The following is a 15231-nucleotide window of genomic DNA, read 5'->3' on the forward strand; positions in this document are numbered from 1 at the left end:
GACACCTGCGGTACAAAAACTGGAAAGGCCCAAAAAACACTAACCGGCGTTAATAAATATATTATTATACTTACACTGTTTAATATATTTTTTTTAAAAAAAATTCAGCAATGGTTTGAAATGACTTGACGGGATATAATGTCATTGAAATGCCACATCTTAATAGCAGTTTGAAAATCTGAGCAAATTGGAAGACGCTAACGTGGAACGAACACGACCACATGGGAAGATTAAATGATAATGCGGTCAGTTCAAGTAATTACGATGATTTTCTTGAACATGTTATGCCTGGCTACTTCGTCCACAGAGGTGATTGATCCCTTTGACCTTTCTGACAGGTTCTAAAAATAATCATGGCGCTTGGGAACGCCCCTACAATTTAATTAAGGTCATTTTTGGACTCATTGATGGCAACAACTGATAATGATGCAATGTAAAGAATAACAACTATATTTTCTTTTTCTTTTTCTTTTAAAAAAGACAACTAGTAAAAACAAGAAGAATAATTAAAATCAGTATAATCTATTACATGTACAGCATAATGATGTAATGGGATCCTATAAATTACTTGGTAAGTTGGATATTAAGAATGATGAGGGGCCAAATATTTGGACCGTTTAATGGGGGAGTCCATTGATGCTTATCTGGTCCCCAACTTCTCCAATAAAGCTTGTCACTTGGCCACAACCATATGGTCATCTTTTCAAATTTAATTCAAATAATTAATTCATTTTACGGGGAAAACTTTGCTGGCAGATTGATCCCTCTAAATCATTGAGACCATACTAGCTCATGTGGTACAGTCTGTCAGACAACCATGTTTCTGCTTTTTTCTCTTAACACTAGTTCTTCTTCCTAAAGTTGTGCTGCCTTTCCTCCTTTTTTTTTCCTTGGGTTGTTGCCAACCTTGTTATTCCTCCCTTTCACTTTCCTTCTCTATCTCCATCTCAACTTCTCTACATCTCAGAGCCTCTCTTTGCTCTCGGACTCCTCCACCATGGATGCTCAGACTGTTGCTGCTGATCATACTTCTGCTACTGATGAGGTTTGACTTTATTTTATTTTTTGGCCTTTTCCTTTTCTAGTTTTTTAGCTCATCAACTTTTGGCATAACCTTAACCCACTTTGATCAGTATTTCTTTAGGTTACTGTACTTAGTTGGTAGCTATAAACAGATGTTGATGATATTTCTCCTTTTTAAGGCCAAGACCCAAATAGTTAAAGATTTATAGTTTTGCTCTTGAGAGAAAAGGTGAGGTTTTATGCGGTAAATAGTTCTGGATGACCCTTTTTGATATGGGGATAGCAGCAAAAATTATCCATTTCGCTGCTGAAGCTGAGTCTGAAAGATGCCAGCAACAAGCATATGTTTATGCTTATGGAAGAGGACAATAAGATTTGTTCTCGAGAAACGGATTAGATGCAGACTAGAAGTGGGGATAAGTTCGAATAAAGCAATAGCTAAAGGAAAAGCCCAAAAAGAAAATTCTAGAAGGTTGTCACTTATGACTGAACTGATTCTTCTAGCATGAATGTATCAGACTAGTTAGTATATCATTCAGTATGAAATATCTCTGATCATTTTTGTTTTCCCCTCTTTTTAGAACCGAGAATATTTGTAAAACTCACTGAGCAATGTACAGATTAAAGAACTCCAGTGATTTCATTTTCATAAACCTTCTGGAGATGCTGTCCAATTATGGAAAGGGGGAAGAAGACAAATTCTGATTTCTGTTTGCTGATTTGTCTACTAATATCATACTTGTTACATATCCTGCAGATTTTAACCTTTACCCTGTCAATAATATAAATGTTGAAGTGTGAATGTTGAGTTTTAATGATAATTGGTTTTCCATCCTTATCACAGCAAGTTGAGAAGAAGGAGAATGAAGAAGGCATTGGAGAGAAGACTGTTTCTTTGTCAAATGCAAATGAAGACGAAGTTGACAAGGCTGAAGATGCAGCTCCTCCTATGCCCAAGACAGAAGAAGAAGAAGCTGAGAGAGAAGAGAAGAAGGCCGATGGTGAAGGAGCATTAGAGGAATCTGTTGCAGACAATCTGAAGGAGAAAATCAAGGAACTTCGTCCACATTCACAGCCTCCAACAATAATCGAACCAGCCGCAGATTCTGTGTCAGAGCCTATTGTGAATAAAGAAACAAAGCAAGAGAAGCAAGTGAAGGAAGAAGGCATTCCTGAGGTGTCAGATAATATGAAGCAAGACGAACAGAAGCTCGTTCCTGATTCAGAGACAATCAATGTCAAGGAACCTGACGCAAATCTTGCTACAGGCAACCCTGAAGTGTCTCAGCCCGCAGAAGCTACTGAGAAAGAGACGCCAAAGAAGCTAGAAACAGAGGAAGAGGAGCAAAGAAAGGCAGTGGTAGCTGAAACCATAGATAATTCAAGTGACCCCGTTGAGGTTAATCCTCCAAAAGTATCAAAATCAGAGGAAGTGATAGAGACTGAGAATTTAGAGACAAGTTCTGTCACGCCAGAGCAGGAAAAATCAGAAGCAGAGAAAGAAGTGGAGAAAGAGGAGGCGGAGCAGCAAATGACAGTTTCAATTCCGGAACCTTCAGTTGAGGCCATCCAAAAACCCAGTGATGCAACTGTGGAAAAAGCAACAGAAGTAGAAAAATCTGATGGGGAGGTAGTGAAAGACAGTAGCGCCCACGAAGCAGGGCCCAAAGAACCAGAAAATCCAGAACCTGTGGTTACAGAAGTTGAGGATCACCCCAGTGAACCGGAAAAGCAAACCTTAGATAAAGAACAAGAGGAGAAATCCCAGACAGTTATCTCTGAAATCGGAGAGAAAGATGAGGACACGGTTGAGGTTGGACCTCCTGACGAGCCAGAGATATTGAAAGAGACTGTGGACACACCAGAGCTCGGGTCTCTCCAAGTGGAGGAAGAGCCAAAAGAACTCTCAGAAGTTGAGAAAAAAGATGAGGACGTGGAGACTAAACAAGAGCTCGTGTCTGATGCTGTGGAGGAAAAGCCAAGAGAACTCTTAGAGTTTGAGAAAAAAGACGATGACGTGTTGGCTAAACAAGAGCTTGTGTCTGATGCAGTGGAGAAAAAGCCAAGAGAACTCTCAGAGTTTGAGAAAAAAGACGAGGACGTGGAGACTAAACAAGAGCTTGTGTCTGATGCAGTGGAGGAAAGGCCAGGAGAAGAGGATTCGAAGGTAGAGGAAAAGATTAAGGAGGTGGTGACTGAGAACGAACTTGCGGGTGAGTCTGAGGCAACTAAAGAGACCTCAGATGGTACAATGAAGAAACAGAAAATTGACAAGGAGGAGGAAACGAGTCTCACCATTAACACTGCACAAGTTACACCAAAGGAGGAAGCTGAAGCAGCATCTGCAAATGTGGTAGAATCTTCTCCTGTGACAGTAGAGAAAGTTGCTGAAGAAGAGAAACGTGACAAAGGGGAGGGAATCAGTGTCGCCACAAACATGGCACCAGTTGCATCCAAGGAGGAAGGTGAAGTACCCACTGGAAATGGGGTGGAATCTTCTTCTGCAATTGCAGAGAAAGTTGTTGAAGAAGAGAAATGTGAGAGGGAGGGAATTAGTGTCACCGGAAACACAACTCAAGCTGCACCCAAGGAGGAAGCTGAAGCAGGCTCTGCAGCCAATGGAGTGGAATCTTCTGTAGATGAAGAGAAAGTTGTTGAAGAAGAGGGCAAGAAGGATGAAGTCGAAGGGGTGTCAAAAGAAGTGGTCGGAGTTTCAGAAAATACCCAACACATTCCTGTTAATCGGGAAATTGAAACCAACCAGACAGAAGAAAAACAGAATCCTACTGCTCCCAGTGTGGAAGAAAAGAAAGAATTAAAGGCATCTGATGCTGTTGAAGAATTGTCAAGAGAAGCAGAAGTGCAAGTAAACGAGGCTGTAGAACAAAAGAATGAAGAGAAGGAAACAACAACTGAAGTAGAAGAAGAGGGTGTGAAAATGGTGGCCACCATAAAAGATAATCAGCCTGAAGCGGACAAGATAGAGAATAAGGTGGATGATGGGTCTTCAGTTGTAAGTGAGCCCATTAGAGAAACTTTGGCATCTAAATTTGAAGAAGAGGAATCGGGTGCAAAGAAAGAACGAGTCGATGAGCCTGTGAAAACGGAGACTCCGATTACAGAGGCTGCCACCAAAGAAAGCGATGCCACGAAAACAGCCAAGGACCTTCCGAGAGAAACTGGGACCAAACAATCTCAAAAGCAATCAAATAACATAATATCAAAGGTCAAACAATCACTAGTGAAAGCAAAGAAGGCTCTCACTGGGAAATCCCCAAGCTCCAAGAATCTCACTGCAGACACCAAAGGCGATATTAAAGTCAAATAACGGTACATATGGAATGGATTCAGCAAGCTTTCAGAATTTACAGAGGTGTTGTACTTTTCTCAGGGTTGTGGTGAATAGCATAGTTGTTTTTTTCTTATTGGTTTTGGTTGTAATTGAATTGAATGAAAAGAGTGTGCTGAGTGTAGTGTAAATAGAAGATCTACATATAGGCCATGCTTTAAGCACTGCTGAAATCTTTTTGATTGTTTGTTTATGCGTTATTCATTTTGGGGATATGTATTGTTGTGTTCTTGATTGTTCTTAATAAATTATCGGATCAATTTAAAATTGGTTGTGCAGGATCATATATGACCTGATAGAGATTGTTAAAGAACATATGTTATGGCAAAACTTGAAAATTGGTCGTGTCAAAGCCGAGTTCTGGATCTACCTGATCTTATAATCTTGATAGGAACCCCTATAGAGTGTGTTTATATGAGCAAATTAATGAGATATTTTTAGGACAAAAGCACATCCAGCGCGAGTTGACACTCGTTTCAATCGTTCGGAAACCTTTATTTATTTATTTTTGGGTGAACTACGCCTATATTTTGACGTAACCATCATCTGGTCCGCACAGACGGGTTTTATGGAAAATCTAGTGTGCACGCAAGAGATATAGTTGAAGTATCATGGAGACCTGATAAGTGCAAACAATTACATGTCCAGGTACACAAGAATTGCTCCCATGAAAGAGATTACTAGAAGTCGAACCCAACAGGGGTATCAGTACGCGGCAAGAAACTCATGAAAGCAAGCGCATCTTCAATAAGAATTCGCCTTACAGACATGAGTCACTTTTTCCCCCTTGTTTCTGCAAGGTAGGAAAGGGAAACCAGAGATTGCCATGGTCAATGATAACACTATTATTTTATTAATACAAAGAATCACAAGGAAAAATATGAGTGATACATTGTAGTCCGTATTTCTACGCGGAATTTGAATTTTTGCACTGATCAATTGGAAGGTCACCAAATGAATGTACAAATGAGTGTCATCATCCATTATACTAGAATTTGTAATTTTTTTATCCTAAAGTCCAGTAATTAGGCTTCTGAAAATAGACTTAATGGGTCATCCTCACCGATTCTAACATATTCTATGTTGTTGGACTTATAACGATAAGAATCATCCAAAGAAGTTCAACAGCCAACGATCTGAGCGTCAGTCATTACCTATAAGAAAAGCAAAATAATAGGGGTCATATATACACGGAATTATACCCCTTACAGGCATTAAATAATACAAATAACAACTTTTCCTCTCAAGGCTGCATACATTTAAATGTTTTTTTAACTGTTAATTAAAATTTGATTTTAGAGAAATGGTCTAGACGGACGCTCTCACTATTTATATTTTATAAGCGAGCATGAGGAACTTGCATGATTTATATTTATAAGCCATAATCATTGCAACTCAATATTAAACTTCACATTTGCTTTTACCCTTTTTTTACCTCAAATTTTAATGACAAAAACATGATTCCCATATTATTGGCAATGGCAATTGATTCCACCTAAATAAATAAAATTAAGAGAGAACATCATATGTTCATAAGTCATGAATAGGAACGTCATGAACAATATCAATCGTGTAGCGGGTTGTTGTATGTGGGCAAGAATGGTGAGATATGAGGTGTGGCTATTAGTTAACTTAAGATATGTCAAAAGTTGAAAACATGAAAGGACTAGATCTAGATGTCGATGAGTGTTTGTGCTTAATGATACTTACAAGATTTACCAATCACAAGGTTATCTTCTTTACCAGGATTTGTAGCTCCACTGTCATTAATATTGGAGGTATGCCCGCAAGTCTGCACTGGTGCTGACTGATCAACTCCAACATTCGTTGCTTCACACTGCCATTATGGTTGATAGAAGAACATCGGCAAGAGGATATAAATTGCAAAAAATAAGGCGAAAAGCTGTAAACGATACGATTAGAGTAGACGCTAAACAAATGAATAATAGACAAATAAATAGGAGGAAGGGTCAGAATCTGCACATTTATCCACTATTACGAGACAAAGCATGGAATAATTTGCATCCAACTTCTCAATGTTCCTTACAGTTCTATCTTTTTCTACGCTTCTAAAATCACGAGTGCCCTTTAGTAGTGTGAAATTTAAAACTGTCCCTATAAGTTAATTTTGTGGGATTCATCCTAATTTAAAAATTATGTAACATCTCAAGCATGTCCTTCAACAGTAAAAGGTAAAGAATGTAAAGAAGATGAGCATTCAGCATGATTAGGGCCTGTTATGTGGATAGCCTGTATATATAAATGGATACCATGTCTTACTGTAAAAAGTCAATCTGCTAGCATGTTTAGTGCATGTTGAACCCATAACATCTCAAGAAATTGAGCAGTACCCGAGTAGACATCTGAATTGTGGAGTTACTGACACCCGTGCTTAGCATGACTTGTGAATCCACATTTGGCATTGCATCCTTTAAACTAGAGGCTGAAGCCGAATCAACAGTTTCCCCAACTCCTGCAGCTCCTAAAGCGTTTTGTCCCGGAGTTGAAGGGTTCATGACGGGCCCTCCTGACACAGAAAGTCCTGGAGCATTTAGCATCGGCATGTAAAATCCCTGACCAGGAAACCCGAATGCTTGGTGGCTTGATCTTGGCATCCCATGCAAGGCAGCAGTGGGTCCAGGCATAGGTAAAACAGGGAAATGAGGTCCTTGCATTTGGGGCACCTGAACCATAGGGAATCTAGGGGATCTACCATTCATCTCAGGCATGCTCAACCCATAACCCATTCCTAACCCCATTTGCATGCCAATTCCTATAGGTGAGAATGAAGCCATATGTGGTGCCTGCATGTGCTGCATTCCAGGGTGCAACATCAACGGATTTGGAGGCGCATATAAACCAGCTCCCATTGACATAATCTGCATATAAAGATAGGAAACGAACCCATGCTATTACTTGATAATTCAAAATCTAAATAAATTAATTAATTAAAAGATAAGGGTAAAAGAGCGGTAGAGAGAGAGAGAGAGGTCACTTGAACTTGGAGTTGAAGTGTTTTAAGATACTCAATTGCTTCATCCAGCATCGAGGCCTTATCCACCTAAGAGGAAACAAAATCAGCAAAAAAAGAATCAACTAAGCAATATGATCCTGACATAAATGCGTTAAGATTTTACGTTTTTTTATGTTCTTTTTCTTTTTTGGTCAGCAAGTTTAATGTTCAAGGTATGAAGCTTCCGTCATATCCATTAGAATTAACTCTGCCAAAGGTAATATTTTCACATGCAATTGAAAGGTTGCAGCCTTGCCCAAAATGCTGGGCTCCAAGATTTGACATCTATTGCTTTAACCTACAATGTAAGTTCATAATACTCCTACAAGAACAAATTTTGTAATCCCCTGATCGAAATTTAAATCCCGAGAGAAATCACCTTATTGCAATTTGGGATAAGTTCTTGTAATGCGCGCATCTTCTCATTGATCCTGTCTCTTCGCCTCTGGATACAAAAGTCAACAAGAGTACCATGAATAGTCATATATAACAGAAACACAAGAACATGAACTCATGGACAAAAATTGTGTGCTAATGCTCTTTCTTTTTTTACTTCAAAACATATTTAACACCACGCAACCAGTGGTTGGCCCTGCTCACCCTTTCGGATAAATTATGCACTTCAGCTGCACGACTTCTCTTAGAACTTGTACCTCGTGCAGGAGCTGCCTTTTTGATACCCACTGATTCTTCCTCAACTTCCTGCAAGTAAAAATATTTTCTTGCTTCAAAAATGAAAAATATAAACGAAAGAGAACGAAATTGCCGTACAGAATAGTGTTAGGCAAACACACTAACTTCACTGTGACACTCAGAGTCCTCAGTATCTAGACTTTTTCGCTTCAAATTCTTATCTGCATTATCTGAATCTCTCTTCATGCTATTTCCTGAGCAAATGGAGGAAGAGGCTACTTCAGGGTTCATGTTTTTTTCAGCAGCTGGTTGCCCTTTAGTGCCACTTTCCGTGGGAACTTGATTGGAAATTTGATCGTTCTTAAATGCACCCTCCTCTTTGCAGGCAGGGTCATGCTGCTCTGCAAAATCATCCTTCTGTCCGAGAGATTTTGGATTGGCCGGTTTCAACTCAGCCTTTGATAGGTCCATGACCAGCTTTTTTTGATTATCTAAATCAACGAGTATTGATTCAGGAGGGTTACTGCTACTTGCATCAACATCTTTTTTCCTAGTTCCCAAGCTAACTGGTCTTGCAGAAGACAAACCAGACATCATACTGATGCTTTGAAGATTAGCTCTCACAATAGCAGCAGGTCTTACAAAATGGGAGAAATTCATCGTGTTAGAACTATTCCTAGGACATAATGGATCTTGTTTCTGCATACTTAGGCTACAAAAACCACTAGATGAAGAGGGAATCTGAGTGATTTCCCCGCAAGGTGATTGCAGTATTGCATTACTTGTATTATTTTCAGTGATATCTGATATTTTTGATCTAATAGATGCAAATGATGTTTGACATTGCTGCGATGATGGTGGATATAACTGGCTGTTGTTTCCTTTCGGCCTGCTAGTCTCGACTTCTCCAGTTGAAGATACCTTGGTAGGATTTGCCTGTTCTGAACTTGAAACATCATGCTCAGGACTTTTGTGAGAGTCCTTATATACCTGGTTGCCGATACACCTTTTATCCATTAGAGCAAAATTATTTGAGGCACCCGGGAACTCGTTTACGGTGACCCCAGATACATCACGCGTGAAATCAAAACTATATTCATGTTGCAAAGAGTCATCCATTGGGTAAGTTAACCAAGGTATCATGTCTTCATCTTGACTTAAATTCATTTCATCCGGAGGAACAGGCATTGGAATTTCATTCAATCCAGAGTCTAAATCCCCTACCTTACCCATCCTTGTATCGACATCAAATCCTACATCTTTATCTCGAGTCCTTGGACTGTGAGATGGTAAGCTGTGAGATGGAAGACTCTTATGTACGGGGCTCTTTCTTGCTCTGCTTGACTTACCCAGCATCGAAATCTGACCATTTTCCCAAACCAACTCAAAAAAGTCATTCTCCGGTCTGCATTTCAACACACGAACGAGGACACGGAATGAACATGAACAAGCAATTGTGAAATGAAATGAAGGATTGTTCACAAAAAAAAAAGAAAAAGAAATGAAATGACAGATTCAAATTCAAACACATGAAATGAACTGAATGAAAAGCTTACTGCAGTGGGCGCTACAAAACTTACGCGGAAGATCGATCAGTTGCACATGTGCTGTCTTTCTCTTCGAGGTTCGCTTTAGTCATTCTGTATAACTCGTAAAGAGGCATGATGACCGATGGAAGCACAGGGTAATACTCAGAAGCGCTTCCCCACTTTGAGGCACCTGGGACTTACTGTTACTTTCGACATCCTATATTAGCTCGGAAGCCTTCGGAAGCCGACTCAGGATGAAAGAAATGAATACTCGACGTTAGCCTGCCGTAGTAAGCAAAATAAAAATATTTCTTTGAGTGCTGAAGTCCTTATCACGAACCAAACTATAATACAAAATTGAATTAATTATAGAGCATGAGTCAAACAATTTTTTAGGTGCTATATCGTACCCAAACCGACCCAAGTAAGTCATAAGACTTGAAAAAGATTCGATGTGGTTAATTTTATAATCAGCAAAACAAAACCCCAGACTACAGCTCCCAGTAAAATCACAGGAGTAATTCTCGCCAAAGAGTATGGCGGAGTCAACTAACTCCAATCACAGCTAACAACTCTGAATAGCCCGTAAAACCCTCAACAGGTCATCCAAAAGAAAACAAAAATTCGGACAACGAAAGTTCCTCGAATTAACGAAGTTTGATCATCCAAATGCAACAGGATGGAAGTGATCGTTCGTCAATTACGCTGGATGTTATCCACAGCCATCTTCAAAGACTTTATTTCGGTTCGAAGAAAGAGAACCCAAAATTTCAGAGTAGGGAGAGAGTCAAGTGCATGCAGATGACGGGAAAGACTGGCAGAGCTGCAGAAGAACAGTGCGGCCAATCAGTAAAATGCACGCACGGAGGTGGCTGTGTCCAGAATAGACAGAGAGACCCCCAAAAAACCGGGGCAGGGTTAACCATAGTTAATCAAGCAATCGCGGTTAAGTTTCCTTTTCTTTATCGTGGGACCCACCCACAACACCATCAAATCTCTCGGACACCCAACGGTCACCTAGCAATGCTTCTCAACAAGACCCACCCTCGTCAAGAGCGATTGGATCACACGCATCTATTACTTGCCTACATGGGAGGGTAGTTTGGCCTTCACAACAAGGCCAAGGAGCAAGAGTCCCTGTTCTTTTTTTTTTTTTTTTTGGGACAGGGGGCACACCAAACAACATTTGATGTGGGTTATTACAATTAGCTAAAAGAAAATGTTCAATAACATGAGGTGGAGAAGTAAATATAAGAAAACCAGGCCAGCACATTCAAGTGAGCTTAGCAAGTTGATCCGCTATTACATTGCCCTCTCTATTAATGTCTTATAGAAATCTCCCAATCTCTTTACCAAGTCTGATGAATTTCCTCAATGAGGGTAAAATGTTGATGCAAAGGATTGCAATAATCTTGAATTAGATGAATAATTTTGATAGAATCACTCTCTACTAGGGTTTTAAAAACCGAACCGAACCGGCCGGTTCAATCGGTTGAACCGGGAACCGGCTCCTGGTCCGGTTCGGTCGACCCTTAAAAACCGGTCAGCAGAGAATCGGTCAACAACCGGTTAAACCGGTCAAAAACCGGTAAAACCGAACAAAAACCGGACCGGTTCTCATGAAAGAACCGGAAAAAATTAAAAAAAATAAAAAAATAAATTAAAATTAAAATTAAATTACATCTTTCTTGATATTTAAATGAAAAGCTTCAGTTATAATTAATATTAATTATGTATTTATCAATAAAAAAAATTATATTATCAAGCATCTATAATATATTTTTGAAAAAAATGCATATTTAAATGTATTTTTTATTTAATTATGATATATAAATTAAAAATATATTAATTTAATATCAACCGGTTCGACTCCGATTCGACCACAGTTCGACCAATGAACCATGAACCAATGCCTCGTCCGGTTCAATGACCAGTTCGATTTTTAAAACCTTGCTCTCTACAATAACTTTCCGATATCCCAAATCCCAAGTTTCCTTCAACTCGAGGAGGATGGCCCACAATTCAATTTCAAGGGTGTCTTTCCCATATTACCATGCATAAATCTAAAAAGAAAAGTACTTGTATTATTTCTTAAAACTCCCCCACATCCACATATTAAGAGAGATGATGAGTATGTTCCATCAACATTAAGCAAAACCCAATCAAGGGGGCATGCCATGTTTCTCGTCTCAGTTCCAAAATCTGGCCCGTAACATTCACTTTATCCATACTAACCCTATTGCATCATAGTTGAGGTAATATAAGTCACCTGAGCATGCATACTATCATTGCTCCTGTTCGCCTGTTCAAAAAGTTGAACATTACCACGCTACCATATTTGCTAGCAACTCAGAGAAAATATTATCCCAGTCAAGTGTCATCTTTCATCCAGCAACCTGAAGGTTCCAACAAATCCATTCTTTCCATGATGCCCTGAAGAAAACTCCTTTATAAGTAGAGGAGATAATTTTGCACTAATATTGGAATGTTTAAGGACAATCTCCCATAACATGCAGCTCGTAAAGCTAAGGCACCAAGGGCACCAATCATCATTAGTCATCTTCCTATATCTTCTCGCGTCATTCGTCAGAAGTTTGTTGTGGAGAAGAAGCCACATGAAAGATTTACATCTCTAGGGTATATTCATCTTTCAGATAAGAGCCCGCTTTCTATCACCTCTTCCTGTCCTTTGTAAAGATGAGAATACGAAGATTTAGTTGAGAAATCGCCATGTTTTTCCCATTTCCATCGGACCTATTGACCAATATTAACAATTTCAATCCCCACCTGAACCCTATCCCACATAGCTTTAATTCCAGACCATTTGTTAGAACTTGATTTTGACTTCTTGATTTGGGGGAGAAGGTCATTTCCACACTTATATTTTCCTTGTATAACTCTAACCCATAGGTTGTCTTTTAGTGTCATTAGTTTCCAACCAAACTTTATGAGGAGTGCCTAGTTCTGAACCTTAGCATGCTTAATGCCCAAACCTCACTGTTTCTTACTCATCCCAATAGTATTTCAAGATACAAGATGCATTTTTTCTTCTCCTTGATGGAACCTCGGATGAAGCTTCGAATGGCCCTATCAAGAGTTTCGGATGTTTGAGCAGGTAATAAAGCAGTTTGCATAATATACCTTAGGATGGCAATAATAATAGTAGAGACTAGAGTTGTTTGGCCTCAAGAGCGAAGGATGTTGCTTTCCAAGAGGATAATCTAGATTTAACTTTATCCACAATGTCAGCAAATGTGTTTTTATCAACAGGCTTTGAATGTAATTACATTCCTAAGTATCGACCTAAATCTGTAGTTTTGGAATAACCCAAAGTCAAACTCAACTCCTCTTGACAAACATTATGAATATTTTTGAAAAAAAAAAAATCCGTTATATGTATTTCGATTTTCGAACACGCCAACACTTTCACTCCTCTTCCAATGCCACACAAAAAAATCCCAACAAAAAAAAATGGCAAGAGGGGTTAAAACTTAAAGCTACTACCAAGACCGCGTGAACGGTAAATGAGTTTCACAAGATGAAAATATAGAGGGAATATGCGTTGGATTTTATTTTTTTTATTTGCAGAGTCGGTCCTCGGCCTGCACCTCCACTGAGGCAAAACAACGTGCTTGTACCTTCACAAAATTCCAACCCATGCTCGCTCTCCCTTTTTTCTTGACCTCTCTCACCCTCCCCAATTCTCTCTCTTTCTCTACTCCTTTCCTCCTTTTTAGTCTTCAATGGCAGCTCATATCAGAATTGACTTCTTCTTCCCCTCCTTTCATCGATGTCATGACTTCAGATTGGAGAGAGTTTTACTCGCATATCCTTGCTTGCCGAACATTCACCTCACTTTTGCTTGTGCCCTGTTTTGACTTTCTGGGTTTCTCAGCAATTCCATAGTTGTTTATAATGAAACTAATGCATCGGTTAGTGGTGAGAATATCACACAGTATCAGCAACTAGAACCATCAGCAACATAAAATCTTTTAACCAGCTTGGCTTTCGACAGGGTTTTAAAAATTAATGGAATTATAAGATCTTGGTTTGAAATTTGAAAGTTGAAACCGAACTATTCATCATCTATGGCATCAAATTCTCGATCTATAAAGTGCTTAAGCTCCCCATTCCTTGCGTCGCCAGTTTCGTGCTCCCATACTTAAATGACTCCGCCCAAACCGCTATGTACGTGTTCTCCGTCCCTGGAGTCCGATCCATTCAAGGGTTCTCACTAGAGATAACGTGAGACTTGTCCCCCCCCCCCCTCTTTTGCGGGGTTGTTTCCAAGGTAGATATAAAGAATAAAAAAGAAGCACATGAGTTAAGAGGAATGGAGAGAAGATCTGCATCATGCTAGCTTTGCAATTACCTGAAGAATATATATATGTATGTATGTAGATGACCAAATGACGAGCGATGATCAGGGATATAAATAGGGTCATAATTCGGGGGGAAGATAAGTCTGTAGCCTAGGAACATCAGTGATTAAAATGCACAGAACAATGAAACTCACGAATCTGGGTTATAACTTGCAAGTTTCAAAAGGAACGGATAAAAACAGATGAGCGGTGCCCGTACGGAACACATTGGCACTTTTCTTTCTCTGATACAAACGATTAATTGTCTATCGCATTTTTTTCTTGATGGACTCTCAAGTGCCAAGTAATGCTCGCCAAGTTAAACCAAAATTACTGGGGAAAATAATAATGTGAGATCCTCGTATAGCGACCAAATTTTTCCTCAACAACGCAGAAGAAGCAAAGAATACACTATGTTATTTTCGAGTTGCTAGCGATTGCGGAGAAGACCATATACAGGGTTTTTTTTTCTCTGTACCGGAGGCCATGACGTCAATGAACTTGAAAGAGGTGAAGAAATCGATTTAAGGAAAGCCAGAGAGGGAGTATGCGGTGGAATTTCTTAATGAAATCGACTGGCCTCAGTGGAGGTGCAGAGCAGAGAATGATCGTGATTCGGGAAGCACCATGATCGGCTTCGTCCGAAAACGTTGGATTGACCCCGGCTTGCACGAGAAAAATACAGTAAACATAATCAAATATTGGATCGAGCATACCTTGGAAGCACTTGAGGAGGAGGACGCAGACTGGAGCGCCTTGCGCTGGTCCTGATCAGCAGTTTTATCTTGCACTCTATGGGAAGCCGTCTTTAGCTGAAGGCTGCAGCACCGCCTGAGACTGAGTTCTATGTCCCCAGCGCTGTAATCTGTTCGGACAGTGACACTGTTGGGCAAATATATTTCAGTTCAATTCAACTCAGTAATTAACAACCATAATCTGGCTTAAAGATGACGGATATAATATCAGGGATTAAAAAGGCCTTTTGACTAATCCCCTCACCTTATTAAATTCAATTCGTAGATGACCAAGAAGGAAAGTGAAAAAAAAAAAAAAATGGCATTCTTCTTCTGGATCCCCTTCTTTGCTGGAGAAACATTTTTAATAGCAGCGTCGTTTTCTTTTGGTTTTTTTTTTTTTTAAGGTTTGGTCATGATACAACTTTGTATATAAGATAAGATGTGAAGATATTAAATGTTTTGTTATTCTTATAATTTTAATAACGGTCTCATTATTTGAGTGAAAATTCTATTAACTCTTTTATAAAAATAGAAATAAATAGATAGACAATTGAAATATTTAAATATTTTTAAACATATCAAATCA

At 39.3% G+C, this 15231-nt stretch overlaps 2 protein-coding genes across 4 annotated transcripts; one reads left to right on the plus strand and one right to left on the minus strand.

The window, feature by feature from the left end:
• The first annotated feature begins 725 nt into the window (after nt 1–725).
• LOC129288768 (uncharacterized) lies at nt 726–4639 on the plus strand. The gene is made up of 2 exons (XM_054925503.1): nt 726–1045; nt 1868–4639. Exons 1-2 carry the CDS (start codon nt 998–1000, stop codon nt 4349–4351), a joined length of 2532 nt encoding a protein of 843 aa, XP_054781478.1. The 5' UTR covers nt 726–997; the 3' UTR covers nt 4352–4639.
• A 554-nt stretch (nt 4640–5193) lies between these two features.
• Nucleotides 5194–14815, minus strand: LOC129288775 (transcription factor PIF3-like). 3 transcript variants are annotated; one of them, XM_054925531.1, is made up of 9 exons: nt 14625–14815; nt 9599–9829; nt 8184–9423; nt 7986–8087; nt 7765–7830; nt 7368–7433; nt 6724–7251; nt 6116–6209; nt 5194–5526 (listed from the first exon to the last, which is right to left on the minus strand). In XM_054925531.1, the coding sequence occupies exons 2-9, from the start codon at nt 9679–9681 to the stop codon at nt 5516–5518; spliced, it is 2190 nt and encodes a 729-aa protein (XP_054781506.1). In that variant the 5' UTR covers nt 9682–9829; nt 14625–14815; the 3' UTR covers nt 5194–5515. The 3 variants fall into 3 exon arrangements, with proteins under 3 accessions (XP_054781506.1, XP_054781490.1, XP_054781498.1); XM_054925515.1 differs by having other exon boundaries at nt 6083–6209; nt 14625–14813; XM_054925523.1 differs by lacking the exon at nt 14625–14815 and adding an exon at nt 9958–10424 and having other exon boundaries at nt 6083–6209.
• Between the last annotated feature and the right edge of the window lie 416 nt (nt 14816–15231).

The sequence above is a fragment of the Prosopis cineraria genome, unplaced genomic scaffold (assembly GCF_029017545.1).
Source record: "Prosopis cineraria cultivar Desert tree isolate PC_DT_omini unplaced genomic scaffold, ASM2901754v1 PC1, whole genome shotgun sequence".
NCBI lineage: Eukaryota > Viridiplantae > Streptophyta > Magnoliopsida > Fabales > Fabaceae > Prosopis > Prosopis cineraria.

Bases quoted from the DNA above. Each gene is read 5' to 3' on its own strand.
- LOC129288775 (XM_054925515.1), bottom strand. From the start codon at position 9,681: ATGCCTCTTTACGAGTTATACAGAATGACTAAAGCGAACCTCGAAGAG. The intron at 7,434-7,764 runs GTGATTTCTCTC...GTTTCCTCTTAG, and splicing joins TTATCCCAAATTGCAATAAG to GTGGATAAGGCCTCGATGCT. The intron at 6,210-6,723 runs GTACTGCTCAAT...CCATAATGGCAG, and splicing joins CAATTCAGATGTCTACTCGG to TGTGAAGCAACGAATGTTGG.
- LOC129288768 (XM_054925503.1), top strand. From the start codon at position 998: ATGGATGCTCAGACTGTTGCTGCTGATCATACTTCTGCTACTGATGAG. The intron at 1,046-1,867 runs GTTTGACTTTAT...TCCTTATCACAG, and splicing joins ATACTTCTGCTACTGATGAG to CAAGTTGAGAAGAAGGAGAA.